At 48.1% G+C, this 19,285-nt stretch overlaps 1 protein-coding gene across 10 annotated transcripts in view; it reads right to left on the bottom strand.

Annotated features, from left to right (window-relative positions):
• Window positions 1-7,889: 7,889 nt before the first annotated feature.
• The window catches only part of Osbpl10 (oxysterol binding protein-like 10), a 260,005-nt gene continuing 248,609 nt past the window's right edge, over window positions 7,890-19,285 (bottom strand). For 8 of the 10 annotated variants that reach the window (XM_017596141.3, XM_063265641.1, XM_063265644.1 and 5 more), the window contains 4 exons: window positions 16,058-16,244; window positions 13,197-13,379; window positions 11,017-11,170; window positions 8,859-8,972 (listed from right to left, as the gene is read on the bottom strand). In XM_017596141.3, coding sequence (XP_017451630.1) covers window positions 8,928-8,972; window positions 11,017-11,170; window positions 13,197-13,379; window positions 16,058-16,244 — 569 coding nt within the window. In that variant the 3' untranslated portion in view covers window positions 8,859-8,927. Of the gene's footprint in view, window positions 8,973-11,016; window positions 11,171-13,196; window positions 13,380-16,057; window positions 16,331-19,285 lie in introns of those variants that run through there. The other 2 variants (NM_001427692.1, XM_063265640.1) reach the window with 2 other exon arrangements.

Genomic DNA, 19,285 nt, shown 5'->3' with positions numbered 1-19,285 from the left:
GCTCACTGGTTGGACACTACCACTAGCCAAAACTTGCTCTGAAGTCCATAGATCGGGGCTAGGGAGATAACTCAGTTGGTAAAGTGCTGGTCATCAGGCCTTAGTTACACCACCAAGCTGTGACCTGTGTACTAAGGGCAGAGAAGAGACAGGAGGACCCCTCAAGCTCACTGGCCAACCATTGTAACTGAATTGTTGAGCTTCTGGTTCAGAAAGAGCTGGAAAACTAGGGTAGGGTGTGACTGAAGCAGCTGGCGTGCGCTCTGCTTCCCCATATGCTGTGCTCTTGAGTGTACACACAGCATTAGACAACTGAGCCACCATTTTTCATCTGGCTGCTGCTTCTCATGGTTTTTGTCTGTTTGCCTTGCTTGCCTTAACCCTGTTGAGGTGAGGAGATAGCTGGACATGCAGTTCAGTGGAAAGACCAAGTAAGCAAACTAATGAAGTGCCAGGACTGACACAGAAATGAAAATGACTGTATGCCATTTGAGTTAACTAAAGAGGAGGAGGATTTACATCCTCGGCCAGGATCACTCCAGGAGAGGCAGCAGCATTCCTGAAGCTGCTCCTGTGTCCTCCCGGCCACTGCCACCTCAGTAGTTTCCTCTTAGTGTGGTTGGGTGCACCTACTCTCGGGGCTGTGGAAGTGGAGTCCTGGAGCGTACAGACTTTGCCTAGGCAGTTTTTCGGCTTTCATCAATATTTAATACTCCGTCCCTCCGCAGCTTGTTCAAACACCTCCATTTTCTTGTTGGTTTATTGATGGACATTTGCAAATAATGCCAAGAAAATAAACATTTCTCTCAGCTTTCGCCCACAGTTGGGAGTCTCGGGATAAAGTCACTTTTGATGCCTCCATGTTCTCAGCAGCCTTTCACTTTTTCTCTTACCTTCTTCCTTGCCTCCAGCCCTCTGGCTGGCCCAGAACTCTTGGCCATGATCCTCTTACTCAGCCTCCCGTGACGAGATTACTAACTACGGCACCAAGCACAGTGAGAACAGATAATGATTCCTTTTCTTTACTTTGTCTTCCTTGGCTCACCAGAAAAGTGTAGGCCATTTGGAAATGCATTTTTTTCTGGGGTGTATGTTCTGGTTCATGCTCTACTGTTTTGTCTCTGGAAAGTTCATTATGTATCTCATCTGTGCGGTCATCAATACTCAGCTTACAGGCTGTTAGGGATTAATCTCTTTGATCTTATGTATGTCTGTGGTTGTCTGCACCTTGTTTAAAAAGCTCTTTTCATGGGCTGAAGAGCTGGCTTGATGGATAAGGTGCTTGCTGGCAAGCCTGAAACCCCTGGGATGCGCATAGCGGAAGGAGAGACCAGACTCCTCCAGTTTGTCCTCTGGTCTCCACACATGCCCACCCCAAAACATACACAATAGATACATAAATATGTAATGCTAGAAGATTAAAAAAAAACCTTTTTGTAAAACCACCAACACCGTGCCTGTCCTTCCTTTGACTCTGCCTGTTCTCCTTTGCCTTCTACCCAGGATCCCCTTGTTGAGTACATTGTGAAGTGCCTGTTTATTGGTTATTGTCCTGGCTTATAGGCCTAAAGTTTCTATTTTAGGGGCTGTGGTGATAACTCGGAGGTTAAGGATGCTTGCTGCTCTTGCAAAGGACCTGCTTTTGGGTGGTGTAACTGCAGCTCCGAGGAGTCTGACACCCTCTCTGGCCTCTACTCAAACATGTACACAAACACAGACCAGACACATAAGTATAGGTGTGTATGTAGATTTAAACCTTATATTTTAGCCATGACGGCTAACACATTTGTAATCCCAGCACTTGGGAAGTTGATGCAGGAGGTAAGTTCATCCTCAGCTTCATAGTGAGTTCAAGGCCAACCCTGAGCTACACGACACTCTGCTGCCTCAAAAGAGTGGCTTCTGTTAGCTGGTGTCCTAGTGTGTGATTTTTGGTAACTAAGTCATAAACCCCTAATATCTCCTTATTAGAATATAGAAGCATGTGTTCTTACATAATGTTTTACTTGCCCTTGTCCTCGGTGTTCTGGCATCCCGGGGGGTGGGTTTGTTTTCTCCCTTGTAATTGGTTTGCACTGCGTTGCCTGGCTCCTCTCAGGGAAGCTGGTGGTCATTTGCCATTGAGTATAATCTCTGCAGAGACCTTTGGTCAGAATCGTGAACATTTTATCTTGAGATATGTATGTGTTAGGCAGAGGGTCTTACTCTCTAGTCTAGTTGTCATGAACTCGGGGCCTGCATTAGGCTTTTGAGTGCTGGGATTACAAGCATTTGTCACTATGATGGTTATAAATGTTTGATTTATGTCTGTGTGAGTATGCTGGTCAGCTTTTTGTCAACCTGGCACAAACTGGAGTCACCTGGAGAGAGGAACCTCAAGTGAGAAGACGCCTTTATCACAGTGTCATATGAACATGCCTGTGAGCCACTACTGATTGATGGAGGACGGTCCAGCCCGCTGTAGGCAGCACTGCCCTGGAAAAGTGGTCCTGGGCTGTAGAAGCAGCATCCTTGTTCCTGTCTTGTCGTCTCGCAATGATGAATTCTAACCTTCCTTTTTTGTTAGTATTTTATCACAGCAACAGAAAGCAGACTAGGTCAGAAATTGGTGCCAGACAGTGGGCTACTGCTGTGACACAGCTGACCATGTCTTGGGAGGATTGTGGAATTGTTTGAAACGTTGGGCTGGAAAAGCCTTTGAGCTACTCATGTGGGAGTTCTGAAGATTAAGAGTGTAAAGAGAAATCCAGGCTATAGAAGCCTGGATTGTAAGTTTCAGAGGAAGCAAAAACAATCAGGGCTGTACAGGCGATATATTTGAATTAAGAATCTGTGGTTTCTGATCAGCTTGGGCTAAAGAATCCTCTCTGATTCATAAGAGACTAGCATCAATGAGGTAAAATCTTATGGAAAGTATTTTTTCAGGGTTAGTACCCAGAAAGCGATGTTCCAGAGTGGGCCAAGGCTCCATCTCAATCGGTGGCCAAACTTGGTAATGTATAAGGGTCTCCCATGTGGTACTAGTATTGAAGGCATAAAAGGGTCATCATAGTGGCTGAGAGCACTAGGAGAGGCCATTGGTGATAGTGCAGCTTCAATTGCAGCGGAGACCCCAGGATTGCAGCGGTCATGGAGAAAAGCTGAAGCTTAGCACCATGCAGCACAGTTGGAGTCCCCAAAGAGAAGCCAGGAGACCATTAAAGGTGCAGCCTCAGTTGTGATGGGGACTCCAGCAGTTGGAATTGTCAAGCCCATAGGGTAACAATGTGGACAGTAGCTGGCGTTGAGTATGCCTGAGCATATAGGGTAACCTGCGTGTGATGCTCACGACAAAACCAGAGCGATGGGGAGAGGGGTTACCCAAGCCCTTTGGAGCCCAGATCGTGAGTGAGTCCCAAATGTCAAACACTGAGCTGTTCATACAGTTGGATTTAGGGTTTGCTTTGATCTGGTTGCAGTTTCCCTGGTTCTCTTGAACTAAGTATTTAACTTTTTTTAAAAATAGAAACCCATAGTTAAAAGACTTAAAGCTTTTTAAACATTTGAGTTTTTTAAGGACTGGGACTTCGACATACAGGTATCACAACAACTTGAATCAGGTCTCGTACTTTGTGTGCTGAATATCAAATTTGAGCTTAGCAGCAAGCGCCTTTAGATACCTGCTGAACAGTCTTGTCAGCCGTGATGTGACAGGATGCATAGATAACTAACAGTGAGCATGGTTTTAAGTTGTGTCTCCTAGTACCTAGAGAGTCTCTGTTCTGTTGCATGGGCTTTTCTCTTGTTAGTTGTTGTCTATGGTCTCATCTATGTAAATGGGGTTTTGGTGGTAGAAGCATTATATTAAGAAGCTGTATGGGTAAGTGTAGGCCAGGGCTCTTGTTTTTACTTTGGAGGAGATTGTTTATCTTCCAGAGAAGTAGGGAAATTTGACAAACCAGAATCACCTGAACCCAGTTTAAGGATTAAATGTTATATACAATTCTGGCCTACTATCATTGCTCCCATGGTAATGTTGTGCAAAGACTTCAGCCAGATACTTGGGTATAAACATTGTTTCTCTCCTATAAAGGTATGAACAGCTCTTTGGCCTCTGCCAATTTCCAAGGAAAATAGCCCCAAATGCTGGCTTTATCTCAGAATGTGTATTTCTTCTGGTATACTGGCCTGTGTTCATCTTGCAATAGGATTCTTCTATACAGATTTTCCAGCCATCTTTGCAGGGCTCTTGGTCCATACTCTAGGCTCCTGCTGTCAGAACGAGACTCTTATGACACATTGTCCCTTTGGATCCCAGAACACACGTAGCACCTGTTTCTTACATCTCCACAGCCTTAGTTTAATGGACACTACCGAAGTTATGTTCCTGAACACTATCACAGTCTCAGAATCCTTCTCGGAAAGTAGGACACATTCGGGGCCTTGTTTCCAGTTCTGAAAGCAACCTGGAGGCATTTGGATCGAAATATCAGGTGTCTGCTCTGTTCAGATGTCTTTGGTAAAAGGTTGAGGACCAAACCAAAAACTGAAGGTAGTACGGGTAGTCAGAGTGACTAGCCAATGTTCTTGGTAAGTTCTGCTGTCCTCGCTGTTAAAAGCCACCATGACTCACCACCGTATGATCCTCCTCATCATATGATCCTCCGTTGGCAAAGATTAGCCTGGATCAGAAGCTCAGGCCTATTAAGGTCTGAGGGGAAAGTTTTAGAAAAAGGGCGCTATTCTAGCCCTGTGAAGAAAAGCACAGTAACAAACATTGCAGTGAGGCTAACTGGAGTCTGAAGCCCTCTCACCAAGGAAGATGCAAGTAGGGTTCAGGGAAACCTAGCCACGAGGCAAGCCTGCCAGCTTCTGTCTCCCATTATGTAACATCTCCCATCGTACTGGGTGTGTGCTGATTTCTGCAGGACTTAATTAGTTTCACTTCAGTTCATCACCACTATTCACTTGTTTCTTCCATTTAATTGGCTCAATGTTGAAACTGATCAAAAAGTGATTTCTCTACTGATCTGGTTATGTGTCCTTAAACCACCCCATTCTGACACTGAAGCCCTAAGTCAGCTCGTGCAAATTCTGCCTCTGTTCAGTGGCCCACAGGCATGTCCTGGCATCTTGACAAAACAAAGGCCTGTCATCATCTGCCCTGCATCTGATGAAGGAACTTGTACCAAATACATTAAGAAGTATAAGGAAGACACATAGAAGATCATAATGAAGTCTTGACAGAAGAAATCAAAATGGCAAATAGAAACAAATGTAGTAGCCACCAGGCTCACTAAAGTAAACATTGGTAAATGTCCAAAAATGGCCCCATATTGGTGGGGATTCAAATGGCTTGACCTTAGTGTGATTTGAAGATAAACGTACCCTAGTTACATCCAACATTCTTCGAAGTTGTCAAAAGTAGACAAGATAGGGCTGAGAAGATGGCCCAGCAGTTATAAGGCCTGCTGCAAAAGAAGAAAACTGGGGTTCAGATCCCTAGAACCCATAGGAGTGTCCACCACCTGTTACCTCCAGCAGCTTTGGCTTCAGAAGTTCTAGGTGTGACTAAGAGAGCCTTCCCCAAAGGAGAATTTGAAGGAGTGATGGAGGAGATTCCCAACATCAGCCTGGGGCTAATACATGGACATGCACACACATATGCATGTAAAAAGAAATAGAGTAATTGATAATTGGGGCTCACATAAAGGGGAAAAGTTTCTTTAAAGAAAAATAGCCAAAACACAATTGGAGTTAAGGAGCCCAGCGAGGATATGTATAGCATGTGGTTAAGGCCCGAGGCAGGTAAACCAGCGTGTATCATTTCAGGATCTTGCAGCATCCACAGAGGAAAGAGGACCACACACCCAAGGGCTGACAGTGCTCAGTGAAGAAGAGCAGAAAAAGGGATGGAGACTTAGTGTGAGTGGGATCTTGGGAAGTGAAGAGAATGTTTTGCCAGACTGTGGTCAACACCATTCCACTGACCACTCTAACCTGCACCAAGAGCAGGGACAGTGAGTGAGCCAACAGAAGAGCCCAGACCTTCCCTCCTGCAGTGTGTGACAGTCCAGTGACATCCCACCGCCAGGAGGTGGAAGACAGAGCTCTGTTGGGAGCTGCCTAGGGAACAGGCTCCATTCTGCCTCTTATTCCCTCAGGTAAGGCTGGGCAACCTCTGGAAGGTGCAGGCAGTGCTCATGAGGCTGCCCTGGGGTTCGCACCAGGTCCAGAGTTGAAGGGTGTAGAAGATTGTGGGGAGAATAATACAGCTTCAAAGATTCTGAGACCTGGGAGAGAAATTTCAGGGAATTTTAAGATTTACCAGGGAATATTAAGATTTACCATGCGTCTGTGTGGTGGTGCTGGTGGGCAATTGAGGAGGTGGTGAGGCCCTTGCCCACAGAGGGAGTCAGGTGCCCTGGAGCTGGAGCTCTCAGTGGCTGTGAGACACCTATTGGGGCGCTGGAAACTGAGTTTGGGTCCTCTGCAGAAGCATAAGTGCTCTGACCCACTGGATCATCTCTCCGGCCCCAGAAATCACATTTTAAAACAGAATATACAAACCCAAGAAGAGCTGCCAGGCTGTGCGTGCGCCTGGCTGAGAGGAGGGACTGGGCCCCCTGCTCAGATGTGGAGCCAGCATGCAGAAGGTAGCAATTTTCAAAAGTCCACTTTGCAAGGGAGAGAAGGAAGGCAGTCAAAGCAAGAAAGTGTGACCTACTTCATGGAATTTTTTTTGTGTGGTCTTGGATTTTCTAGACAACATGATAGTACCAACTATAAGAGAATGTCCATTCTGCTGAAACACATCTGTCTTGTCCTTACCTAATCATACTACTTAAAACTTTAGTGTCAGTGGCGGTGACATAAGCAACCTTAACCTTTGTTCTCAGGCATGGAGGGAGAGCTTCTAGCTTCTCATCTTCGTAATCTTTGTGGTGGTTTACATAGACTTAATGCATTGGGTTTGGGGAGAGTTGGTTTTTTTTGTTGTTGTTTGTTTGTTTTGTTTTGTTTTGCCATGAACGGGTACTGAATCTTGTCAAATGCTCCTCCTGCATGGGTTCAGATGCCTGTTGCTTGCCTCCTTATTAACGTGGTATGCTGTGCTGATATTTTCATGCATCGTGCATTCAACCGCCTTTGCTGTCTGAGTACACTTCATTGTTGTCATGCACAATCCTTTAAATGTGCTGTGGAATTCGCTGCACTAGTATTTGAGAAAATTTGAACCAATATTTATACAGCATGCTAGTGACTTTTTAAATCTGTCCTTGCTTTGGCATTGGGCATCATCTGGCAAACTAGGCCAATCCAGAATGGATGGCATAACTCTCAGTGTTTGGTAGGATTCATCTAAGGCCATCTGGTCCTGGCATTTTTTTGGTTGGGAGATTTTAAGTGACTGATCCAATCTCCTTACTATTTATAGATCTATTCTGCTTTCTTAGTCCATGACTCACTCTCAGTAGGATGTGTTTCTAGGAATTTGCTTTCTTTGTCTAGGCTTCCAGTTCTCCCAGGACTGTTGTTAGAGATGGTGTCTCAATTGTCATGCTTGGATTGGCCCTAAACCCAGGACCCAAGCATTTGCTTTCCTGTATTTCAAACAGGGTTGAGGACTAGAGACACAGCTCAGTGGTTAAGAGAGTCTAAGCTCTTGAAAAGACTGTGGTGATCAACTGTCTGCATCCATATCAGCAGCTCTGTCCGTGATCACTGGCGACTCTGGCTCCAAGAGATCCCACACCCTCTGCACTTACAAGCACACACAAAATACATCTTTTTAAAAAAAAATTAAATATAGTTATGGTTGTTATTAGTACCTAAGCAAGAAGATTTGAGATTGAGCCACTGATCAGAACTTTTAAATCCCTAAAAATAACACACACAAGACACAAGAGTATTTAATCGAAATATATTTGTCTAATGTCTACAAAGTATCAACAGTTGGTCTTAAGAAAGCGGACAAAAGGCACAAAATTAGTATTACTACAGAGAAGCATTCATGCTACTGAATTTTATAAATATCACTGGGGTGGTATGGTAAAAAATTAAGCACTGAGCAAAAATCAAATTAGACTTTCTTTTTCTCGATTTTGTTTGGTCCGTGTTTGACCTATGTGAAGGCTGAAGACGAACGAACTCTTCTGGGACAGTGGGGGCTCATGGCTGTCCTACTTACAGAGGCTTTCTGGCAGCTTGGGTTTAAATTAAGAAAAAGAAATAAGACTTTTTGTTCTCTTTCCCCAACTAGATATGAGGCAGTGGTGGTCCGTGTAGTGTACGCATGCGTGAATTGACCCTCCAGAGCCCTTGTCATGATTGTGTGATTTCTTTTCTGCTGTGAAGAACACAGGATCTCATGATCTGGGCATGAGAAGTATCAGAAAGACTGGATAAAACCACCTGGTGGGCCTGGCTCCAATTCCTCAGGAGTCACTCCCTTCTAGAAGGCTCCATATCAGCCTCCAGTGACTCCCGGTCCTCTTGTTCAACTTGCTCTTTCCAGGATGTGGACAGACAACCTTGGACTTGGATCAGAACAAGTATCAGCAAAGGGTGGCCACTCACCCTTCTGCCAGGATCGAGCTCCTTTTTCAGACAGGGACTTCAACCGGCTGTGCCCCTTCAGCCTGCATTGGGACATGAGCTGGCAAAACTGTGGCAACGTGAGAAAGAACACCGAATCTCGTGAACAAAAAGGAGCTCAAGATTACCCAGGTCAGCCTCGGCGGGTGTAGGGTGCCCATGTGCCTCGGCTGCTCTTGAATAAAATCCTTAGGCAGGATCTGGAGGAGCATGTTTCACAGGGTGAAACCCCTTTCTCTGGCTTGGATGCTAATGAGATTTCAGCAAATACCAACAGAATCTTGATACTGTACCACTTTAATTCCTACAAAACCAGGCCTATCACGGGGAAAGCACTGCACCTCTGCCCATCAGTGTGTCTTCCAAAGGGGGTTGAAGTACACCCAGCCATCGCCCTGAAAGAGAAGGAAGGAGGTGCCAGGAGGACCTAACAGAGTCAAGAAGCAGGGACACCTCCCACCCAGCCAGCCTCGGGTATACAAAGCCCGCACCAGTCAGGACCCAATCTCCACACTGCACACCAGGCCTGTCTGATGGTGTCCCTGCCCCTTCTCCAGCTTATCTGAGGATACATTTCTCCCTGCCTAACTGAGATAAAAATACGCATTTGCTTTAAAAAAAAAGGTCCCATGAAATGACCAACAGAAAAGGGGTCTTGCCAGCTTCTTCTCTGTAGATGACTTGGCCAAAGATAATTTCAGGACAGTGGTGCTAGAAAAGAGAGATTGGCTGGATGAAGACTCAGAGTCACCTCAGAGGTGAGGGAGGAGTCTCACAGACCAGTGATGTGAAAGCCCGCCCACCCAGTGAAGGCTCTTCGCAGGTGTTGCCACAGTGTATCCAAGGACAGATGCCACAGAAGGAAAACTGCCCACCATTCAGGCAAGGAAAAGGGCATCTGTAGTCAGGTGATGAACCGAAAGGAAGTGCATATATGAAAGCTAAGCATCCTCGTGTCAGGGTGGCATGTGTCCCTAGTCCTGTCACAGACATGGAGGCTTTTACCAAACCCTTGAAGATAGAACTTCAAGTAGTGTTTTTTTTGTTTTGTTTTGTTTAATGAATAAATTTCCACATAATTCAGGCAAATTCTCTTAAAGACAGGACTCTCCTCTCAAGGAAAGCTTCTATCATCTGAGTGAAACACCCACATGGGAGGCCCTTGGAGGCAGTTTCCCAAGTACCTTCAAATCTGAACCGAAATCCTGCCTTCCAGCCACAGCCTCAGCTTCTACTTCCTGTTCCTGTCCTTAAGTCCCACCCAGCCCATCCCTGTCACTAGGGTGCCCTAGCTCACCACAATCCCAACAATCCATCCATCCCAACGAGCTAAGAGAGTAGTGACACCTGGGCCCACTGGCCCATCCCGATTGACTATGGGCCTTTAAAGGTGAACAACCTCTTAGCATCATACAGATCTGATCTTCGTAAAAACTCAATCCTGGCTCCTCACTTAAGAATCATTCTGATATCTGGATGGCAGATAAAAACTCCTGACTCTTCCCACTCCTCCTTAGCCCACTCTGACGAGCCTGAAGCTCACTACCTGGCTGGGAGTGAGTCCGCCTTCACCTCCCAAGCAATTACTGAGAGTTCAAGCATCCAGTGGCCCCAGAAGCAAACTGAGCTGTACCCCAGGCCTCACCCCAATTGCTTCCTAAACAACCTTGCAACGCCATGACACAATCTGGAATCGATTAGGAAGGCGGGATGGGGACAGACTGTCTAGATTAGGTAAGCCTGTGTCTGCAGAATCCTCTTGGTTATGTTAGTTCAAGTAGGAAGACCATGGGAGCTCATGCTCTCCACCCTTACTACAGATGGTGACTAGCTGTCTCAAGGACCTACCACCTTTACTTGCCCCCTGTGATGGACCAGATGGACTGTGACCAGGAATTGTGAGCCGAATAACCTTTTCTCCCGAGTTGCTTTTGTCAGGGCGTTTTTATCACGGGCACAGGAGACAAAACTAAGGTTGGCTTCAGATGGATACCCAGCACGCACCTTGCCTGCTTCCCTGAGTGTGGCAGGAGTCGGGGCAGCATTTCAGGCAGAGGCCTCTGCTGAGCTCTGCTCCCCATGTCCCTTCCATGTGACCCACAGGAGGTCACGTTCTGTGGCAGTACTCAAGGGGGAGGCAGCAAGGGGACCAACGGCTAGGTGGGAATAATGGTAGAGCAGAGCCCAGTCCCCTCCTTCTAGGCCTGGCTGGCTAGAAGTGGTTTTTGAGGGGGGAACACTGCAGGAGAAGTGTCAGCTACACACTTCTGCCCTCAAGATTGTATGAGATGCCAAGATGTTACTGGGGAAACTCAAACCTAAATCCCAACCCCCAACCTGAGCCAGAGCCACACTCTGTCCTGCTCTGCCCAGGGCCTGTATGTCCTGTCTGTCCAACTGTCTCAACAATAAAAGTTGAGGTGACCTTAGGGCTATTACCTCCGGGATGAAGTACTTGGGTCGCCATGGTGTGCGAAGGGTCTCCCGTTTCCTTTCCTCCGTTCTCTGCTTCTCCTCTAGACGGCGCTTCTGCTCTGTGGCTGCGTCAATGTCCCCAAGCCTCAGGTAGTGGGTGACTTCCTGCCAGAGGTTCCTAGAAAGACGAACAGTAAAGGGAGCCATTGGGCTAGGCCATCTATGACGGTGACAGTGGCCAGACGAGGGAGGGCATTTAGGCTCCTGTCTGGGGGAATCCAGTAAGGTATCCTGAAACACAAGAGCCATGGGTGGATCCAAGGCTCCTTGGTTACGTGTCTGCTGCCTTCACACTACCTGTTCCAAACAGCAAGACTTCCTCATGTTCTGAGTATAGCTCTCGAGATGGAAGCTACTGGAAAGAGTAGGCAGATCGCTTCCCCCCATCCACACTGGGGCAGCAGGTATTCACAGCCCTTACCAGGCACCCTATAAACATCTTAGAGACACTTCAATCCTCATGACCCAATGACATGGGGGGGCTATATGAACAACTGCATTTAGCCAAGAAAACCCATGTCAAATGGGTACAGGTGAGGGAACCTGCCTAAGAAAAGCCCAAATGCCCTGCTAGGAGGAGGAGGGATGGGAGGAAGAGGAAGTCAGGGGCAACCCCAAGAGGTTGCCAAAGTAGTGCAGGGTGTGGCACGGTCAGGGTAGCGTTCCCAGGCTTGCCTCTGGGGTCCAAGACAAGACCTTTGCTCAGACCACACTCTGTTTGTTGGGAGCAGACGGAGTATCATCAGCCCACTCTGCTGAGGTAGTCTACCAAGAGAAAAGGCTGCACCAACCACAGTAAGGCTCAGTTAACTGTACACGTGATAGTCTCTCTGCAGGTAACCGGAGGTCTGGGAGCCAGCAGGGATGGGTGGTAGGGACTGGGGTGTAGAGAGAGCATCCACTCTGAGCCTTCAGTAGAGAGCTCAGTTTCCAGGGAGTGAGCCTCAGGCTGCCTTTGTTACAGTTTCCTGAGTCTTACAGTGTTACGTCCAGAATGGCTTCTCAGCTGGCTTTCCTACTGTGCTCCTCACAGGGTTCCAAGTACCCAGAGGCCGACCAAGGAGCAGCTGAACCTCAACCTGGCAATGCCCCTCAGAGGCAATGGGACCTGGTGGTGGACTTCCTCCTTACTGTACCCTTCTCTCTTCCTGCAGCCATGGCCCAACAGGGCAGGTGGGTGGGGGAGAGCTCATGTCTCTACACAGAAGGTGTATTTGCTACTCACTGCTATCAGTGAATATGACTGGGTTTTGAACTAGTACCCAGGAAGAGGGTACCAAGCCTGACAACCTAAGTTGGATCCCAAGAGCCTACATCATAGGAGAGCTATCCTCTGCTCTCCATGTGTAGCATACCCGTGCACATACACATAAAATGAATATAGAAAAAAACTTCGTTAAATCAGTCAGGTCTCAGTTGGACTCGTGACCCATGCTGGCTTAGACTGAAATATCAAAACAGCAACTCCTATGAACAATCAGCTTGTGGACCTGTGTAGCTGTTATCTCAGCAGTCACACGACAGAGCGCACAGTAGTGGACATACTAATGAAGTGGATACTTCATGATTTACTTAACCATTTTCTAAATGCCAGGTATGTATGCAGATGGTTTCTTTCTTGACTTGTTTTCTCAAAAATAAACATGTTTGAATCTTTTCTGAATTTAATAATCTCCCATGCCAGCAGATCTCCTGAAACAGAATGGAAGATTAAAGTGCGCTCATGTGTTTAAATCTAATGGTCCCTAAACTGCACCTGCTTCTCTCAGAAGCACGGGCTGTATGCAGCCGGCTGCACTACCTGTGCCAGCACTTAACAGTTTAAAGTAACTGTCGAGAAAAGTCTTGCTGTTTCCCTGCATAGTTCTTTCAATTACCAGCAACTCTGATTAATTTATAATCAACCAATAATCCTGAAGTGGACAAGCTTTTTCAGAACAGGCAGCACACATCTGCCAGATGTGGATGGTAGCCCACCCTGTAGCTGCAGAACCGCCCGAGTGATGGCTATATCGGTCTGTCCCAAATGGACGGACGAGGGAAGGGGCGTTCCAATAGCTTAAGGAAGCACTCTGGTCCTTTGCTGTTAGTTATGCTGCTGAAGTTCCCCTCAGATCCCTCAGCCAAGGCAGGGACAGGCATACCTGGACTCCATGGGCCCCTGCTTCTCCAGAGGTCTAAGCTTCTTAGGATACACAGGCAGGGTGGTCGTGTCGATGACTTTGGTCTCCCCGTTGCTGTAGGTGAACTCCAAGGTGCCGTTCCACTCCCCGTGCGCTTTGCAGACGATGGTGTTGGTGGGGTTGTGCTTCACTTCAGCTGTGACCCTGAATTAACGAGGTCAAATGAATCAAAAGGGGGGCTCGTGTCCAGAGACTTTTCAAAGGGCAGTTTAGGGAGAAGGAATTGGTTTGCAGTTTGGCTCAGAGACTGGGTCTTAAAAGAAGTTAGAATATTCTGGATCAAAACAAGAAAAGAAGGTAGGTGGATGTGTGGGCTCATTCCTGTAACCCCAAGCACTTAAGAAACAGGAGTGGGGTAACCTAGGCAAGAACGAGGCTAGCCAGATAGACGTTGAGAGAGAGAGAGAGAGAAAGAGAGAGAGAGAGAGAGAGAGAGAGAGAGAGAGAGAACAGAAGATAGGAAGAAGGAAAGAAGAGAGAAAAGAGCAAAACCCTGAGGTAAAACCAACCCAGGTCTGAAGTAAGCCATCAGCCTGCTTCGCTGCTCCAAGCACGGTGCTTATATACGATGCCTTCTGTCACGGGCATGATCCAACAGTAAAATATATTCTCTCCTCCCCAAAACAGCATCTCCCAGTGCTACATTTTTACCATGGAGAGAGTGTTGGAAGAGCTTTTCCATCCTTAAGTAACGTCTTTGGTTCTACACCAAACATCGTGGTGCATGCCCTTGTAATCCCAGCATTTGGGGCAGAGGTAGGAGGATTACAAATTTAAGGCCTGCCTAGGCTGTATGGCAACTTGTCTCAACAACAAAAGTGACAACAAACAATCCAATCACCAGAAGCTCACTTCTGGGTGAGGATGAAGCTTGGGCTGCTCGCAGGCCCTCCGGTCTACCCAGCACCCACACATTCCCAGGTCAAGGCTGAGCCACACCGGGCCTCACGGCACCACCTGCTACCTCACAGCAGTACCTGGGGACTCCGCAACCACTGGATGACCGCCTTCAAGCCCTTTTTAAAGCCCCTGTGGAGGACTGGTGAGGTGGTTTGCCAGGTATAGGTGGAAGTCATGCACCCTGGCAACTTGAATTAGGCCCCTAGAGCCCATGTAAAGGTGAAAGGAATGCCAACTCCAGAGCTGTCCTCTGACCTGAACATACACACCACAGCATACCCCACACTCATGCATGTATAACACAATGATGTTGAGAAGACTGTGGGAACTGCCTTCCTTAGCATGATTGGGGAACCCAGAGCTCTCTGAGTGGGAGGAAATGGTCCTGGAGCCCAGTCCTCTGCACCCAGTGGTCCAGCTTGTGCTGGGTTTTGTTTGCCTTGTCTATTTTATGTATTGGGGGAAGGTATGTGTATGCTGAGTATGGGCGTCCGTGGAGATCTGAGGCAGGTGGCTTGAAGCTGGAGTTATGGGTGGTTGTGAGCCATCCAGTGTGGGTTCTGGGAACTAACCTCTAGTCCTCCGCAAGAACAGCAAGTATTCTCAACCTCTGGGCCATCTCGCTACCCCAAGTTTCCAGTTTTCAAGTGTAGGCTTGGAAGCCACCTCCCCTGCCCTAAGAACCATTCGGGCTCCTGGTAGACATGGCTGGTGGTGCAGAGTTAGGGGCTGTGCTAGCGAGTGCTGTGCAGTGGGCTCTCCCACAGGGAACACGCGGTGGCAGTGCTTTGGATGAGCCTTCTACGGCCTCTCAACTGCCAGTCTGACAACTGAATGCTGGGGAGAAGACACCCAAGCAGCATAGCTCCAGCGCTCTCTCTCTCTCTCTCTCTCTCTCTCTCTCTCTCTCTCTCTCTCTCTCCCTCTCTCTCTCTCTCTCTCTCTCTCTGTGTGTGTGTGTGTGTGTGTGTGTGTGTGTGTGTGTGTGTGTGTGTCCAAGCTAACACCAGCAAGTTGCTAGAAACAGTTGGAGATTTGAGGTCCGCACAGCATCAGGCTTACTCTAATTGGGACTATAGAAAAAGTCTGCCCTTCCTCCAACTGTGACCTCTCCTTTAGTTCAAGACCTGGTTTTTCCAGCTTCTAAGGACAATGACATAGTCTGTGGCTTAGACACCCAAAACTCCAGGAGCTGAGAAAAGGGGACCACCATAATACCCATGCTTACAGAGCACTTCACTAGAAAGGGGAGTGCTAAAAGGCCATTTATCTAAAAGGCCATTTATCCTCTGGGACTCTTCTGCATTACCACAGACTCCCCATAAATGATGCATAAAGAGACCCCAAAGCCTCCCCTATGAAGTGGAGGAGAGAGGTGCTTCTTCAAGCAAGACCTGCTCTCTCTGACTTGATGGCTGTCTCATCACTGAAATGCCATCCTTTTGTTTCGGGTTGGTTTGTTTGGACACAGAGTGCTGGGGAATTGAACTCAGGTCTTTGTGCATGTCAGGTAAACACTCTACTAGAAAGATGTGGCCCCAGCCCTTGACTTTTTGGAGTCAGGGACTTACTATGTTACCCAAGCCAGCCTGGAGTTTGCTGGGTAGGCCTAGGCTGGCCTAGAATCTGAAAGTCTGCCTCCAGGCGGCTGGACTTACAGTTACGTGGTGTTGTGCCTGGCTAGGGCTCCATCTATTTGGTGTTGCTGCTGCTGCTGTTGTTGAATTGCTTTTTTGAGATAAGGTCTCATGTATTTCAAGCTAGCCTCACCAAGTAGCCAAGGATGATCTAGAACTTCTGATTCTCTGTCAGCTTCCAAAACGTTGGGGTTGCAGGTGTGCCTACCATACCTAGTTTCTTCTGAAAGAATGAGGGGACTCAGACACAAAGAGAGGACAGCCAGGGTCCCGGCCACGTCCTACCTGTGGACCTTCCCGCCATAGAAGGGCTTCGTGTGGAATGTCACCGTGGCAGAGTACCCAGTCTTGGCACAGCTGATGTTCACCTTCCCTCCAAGCTCCACCCATGGGACAGTGAGGATGGAGCGGGCGTAGGCACTGGGCAGCGTGAAGACGTATTCTTCCCCGTGGTCCAGGAGCCGAAGCACACCTCCAGGAGAGAGGGAGAGTCAGGCCAGCATGAACAGGCAGAGAGCACGAGGGATGGGAACACTCGGTAGGAGATCCAAGACGGTCCTGCAACACATGCCATGCCTCTCACCTCAACAGGGCTCTCATCGCCCTGGGTGCTGATGTCTGCACTGTGTGGAGCTCTGAGAAATACCATGAACAAGGTACAGCTGCCCTATCAGCTGGGTGGACATCAATCACTGAGCAAAGACACCATAGTGATTATGATCAAGGCAGTAGGGGAATGGCGGATGGTGCCAAGGACAAATTAATGTAGAAAAGGAATGTGGGACAAGAAGGAAGCATTTGAGCTGCACAAGCAATTCCCTGCAGTGACCACAAAGACCTAGGAGAGGACCTTTGTGAGGGAAGAGGTGGCATGCAGAGGTATGGGAGATGAGCAGGACAAGGAAGGGAAAGGCTCCAGTCTTGCTCCAGGGCAGCTAGTGTGTGAGAGGACGCCATGAACAAGCACCTCACCCCTCATGTCTCTCCCTGCTCCCCTTCAGTACTGAGATAAGGGCACCCACTGTCAAGGTAGTAACACACGGGTGACAGCTCTGTTCTTTAACTGCATATACACGAACAGGAGTGGTCTGTGATGTTCCCTCCCAAGGCTCCTGGTTCTCCAGTCAACAAGAGTAAAGACTGGTGCCAACAGTCCCCAGGAGGACTGAGTGCCCACTGGCCACCCTGGCCACCAGCCTCCTGAGAGCTCCTTGTATGGTGCCCTTCAAGTGTCACAACCTCACAGGAGAATAAGGATCATGGTTTTAATGTAAGCAGGGGACAACTGATGCTGGAGACAGCCTAAGGGGTATTGCCAGTCCCTATTTCTCTCCTGAAATAAACAAAGATCTAGGGATGGGAGGAAGTCAAGGGGAGGGAGAAGGGAGCCTACACATGCACATGGAGTGGATAGATGGGACGCAGAGGTCTGGGTACAGACCATGACGATAGAGAGACTGAGGCCCCACCATCCCAGACACACACACATCACCATAGGGGAATGAGAAGATCTACACTCATGCCATCCATAGGGGAGTTAGATGCTACTCTGACATCATCAACAGAGGAGTTAGGTGCTACTCTGACATCATCAACAGGGGAGTTAGATGCTACTCTGACATCATCAACAGGGGAGTTAGGTGCTACTCTGACATCACCAACAGGGGAGTTAGATGCTACTCTGACATCATCAACAGGGGAGTTAGGTGCTACTCTGATATCACCAACAGGGGAGTTAGATGCTACTCTGACATCAGCAACAGGGGAGTTAGGTGCTATTCTGATGTCATCAACAGGGGAGTTAGATGCTACTCTGACATCAATAGGGGAGTTACATGCCACTCTGACATCATCAACAGGGGAGTTAGGTGCTATTCTGATGTCATCAATAGGGGAGTTAGATGCTAACTCTGACATCATTAATAGGGGAGTTAGATACTACTCTGACATCATCAACAGGGGAGTTAGATGCCACTCTGACATCATCAACAGGGGAGTTAGATGCTACTCTGACATCATTAATAGGGGAGTTAGATGCTACTCTGACATCATCAACAGGGGAGTTAGATGCCACTCTGACATCATCAACAGGGAAGTTAGATGCTACTCTGACATCATCAACAGGGGAGTTAGATGCTACTCTGACATCAACAGGGGAGTTAGATGCCACTCTGACATCATCAACAGGGGAGTTAGATGCTACACTCACATCATCACTAGGAGAATGAGACCACACTCACATCACTCTTGGCTTCTGACTTGGGTCTAGCCTGAACATCTGTCACAAAGCTTACTTTTGTGTAAGGCTTCTACAAGCTGGGCAGCTTGAGAAGGCAAAAGGCAAGAGATGGAGTAGAAGATTGAAAAGACAGAAGTCACAGGGTGTGCTGGTCCACACCATCATCCAGAGGCTGAGGCAGGAGGACTGGAAACTCAAGGGCTACCTGGGTGACACAATGAAACCAGAGTCTGCCCTGTCTCAGAGGATAAGGAAAAAGGCCACCAAGATGTTCCTGTCACCCCTCAGTTCTACGTTCCTTGATTCCCCAAGCACTGGCCACATCCTCACAGAGGGTCTGGCAGGGAAGAGGGCCCTGGGACTCTGGAAGAAGCTTCCAGTCACTTCTAGACCCCCATACACACTGCAGGTGTTGATGGCTACGTGCTAGTTGCAAGGGTCAGCTCTCATCGTAGACTTGGCCTGATGTAGGGAGTGTAGATTAGGCTGGCCTGTGGGTGTGCCTGTGAGGGGTTTTCACTGGGCTGGCTGAGGTGGGAAGGGACATCTGGAATGTGAACAGTTGCCATGCCACGGGCTGGGGTTCCAGAATGAATGAAAGGAAGGAAGGTGATCGCCGTGCGTCTGCTGCTTTCTTCTCATGGGGACACAGTGTGTGTGACCAGTTCTCTCAAGCTTCCTCTGTCTGTGACTTTCCTGCCATGGTGGTCTGCAACCTGGAACTGTGAGCCACACAACCTTTCTCCCTTAAGTTTCTCCGTATTTTACCACAGCAACCGTAAAGGACAGTAAGACAGTAACTGCCTTCCAGATGGGCAGGCAACCTCACCTGCGATGTCTACTGTGCTCCCACCTTGGGGCTAAGCCTTCCTGCCCTTAGCCAGGACGTCTGGATGCTCATCTGCTTGCTGCCTACACCAAGGGCAGTGCCAGTCACCTGCCAGATGACTGGTGGAGTAAGCCACCCGAAGTAGTAGGCTTTCTAGAGCCCGTTATCAATACGGAGATAAACAGGCCTCTGGCAGGAACCTGGCAAGGTGTGTGTGTGTGTGTGTGTGTGTGTGTGTGTGTGTGGTTGGTGGTGGAGGTGGTGGTGGTGGGTGGGAGGATCTCTGTAGATGCTGCTGGATATAATGGTTCAAGCCTCTAGTCCTGGCATTGTGAGGCAGGGGCAGGAGGACCACTGCAAGTTTAAGGCCAGCCTGGGCTACATAATGAGTTACAGGACTACAGAAAGAACCTCCCTTCTAAAAACAAAAACAAAAACAAATCAA

Source organism: Rattus norvegicus, chromosome 8 (assembly GCF_036323735.1).
Source record: "Rattus norvegicus strain BN/NHsdMcwi chromosome 8, GRCr8, whole genome shotgun sequence".
Classification (NCBI taxonomy): Eukaryota; Metazoa; Chordata; class Mammalia; order Rodentia; family Muridae; genus Rattus; species Rattus norvegicus.
The sequence above is the reverse complement of the archived record's forward strand: the minus strand, read 5'-3'. Positions and strand labels throughout refer to the sequence as shown.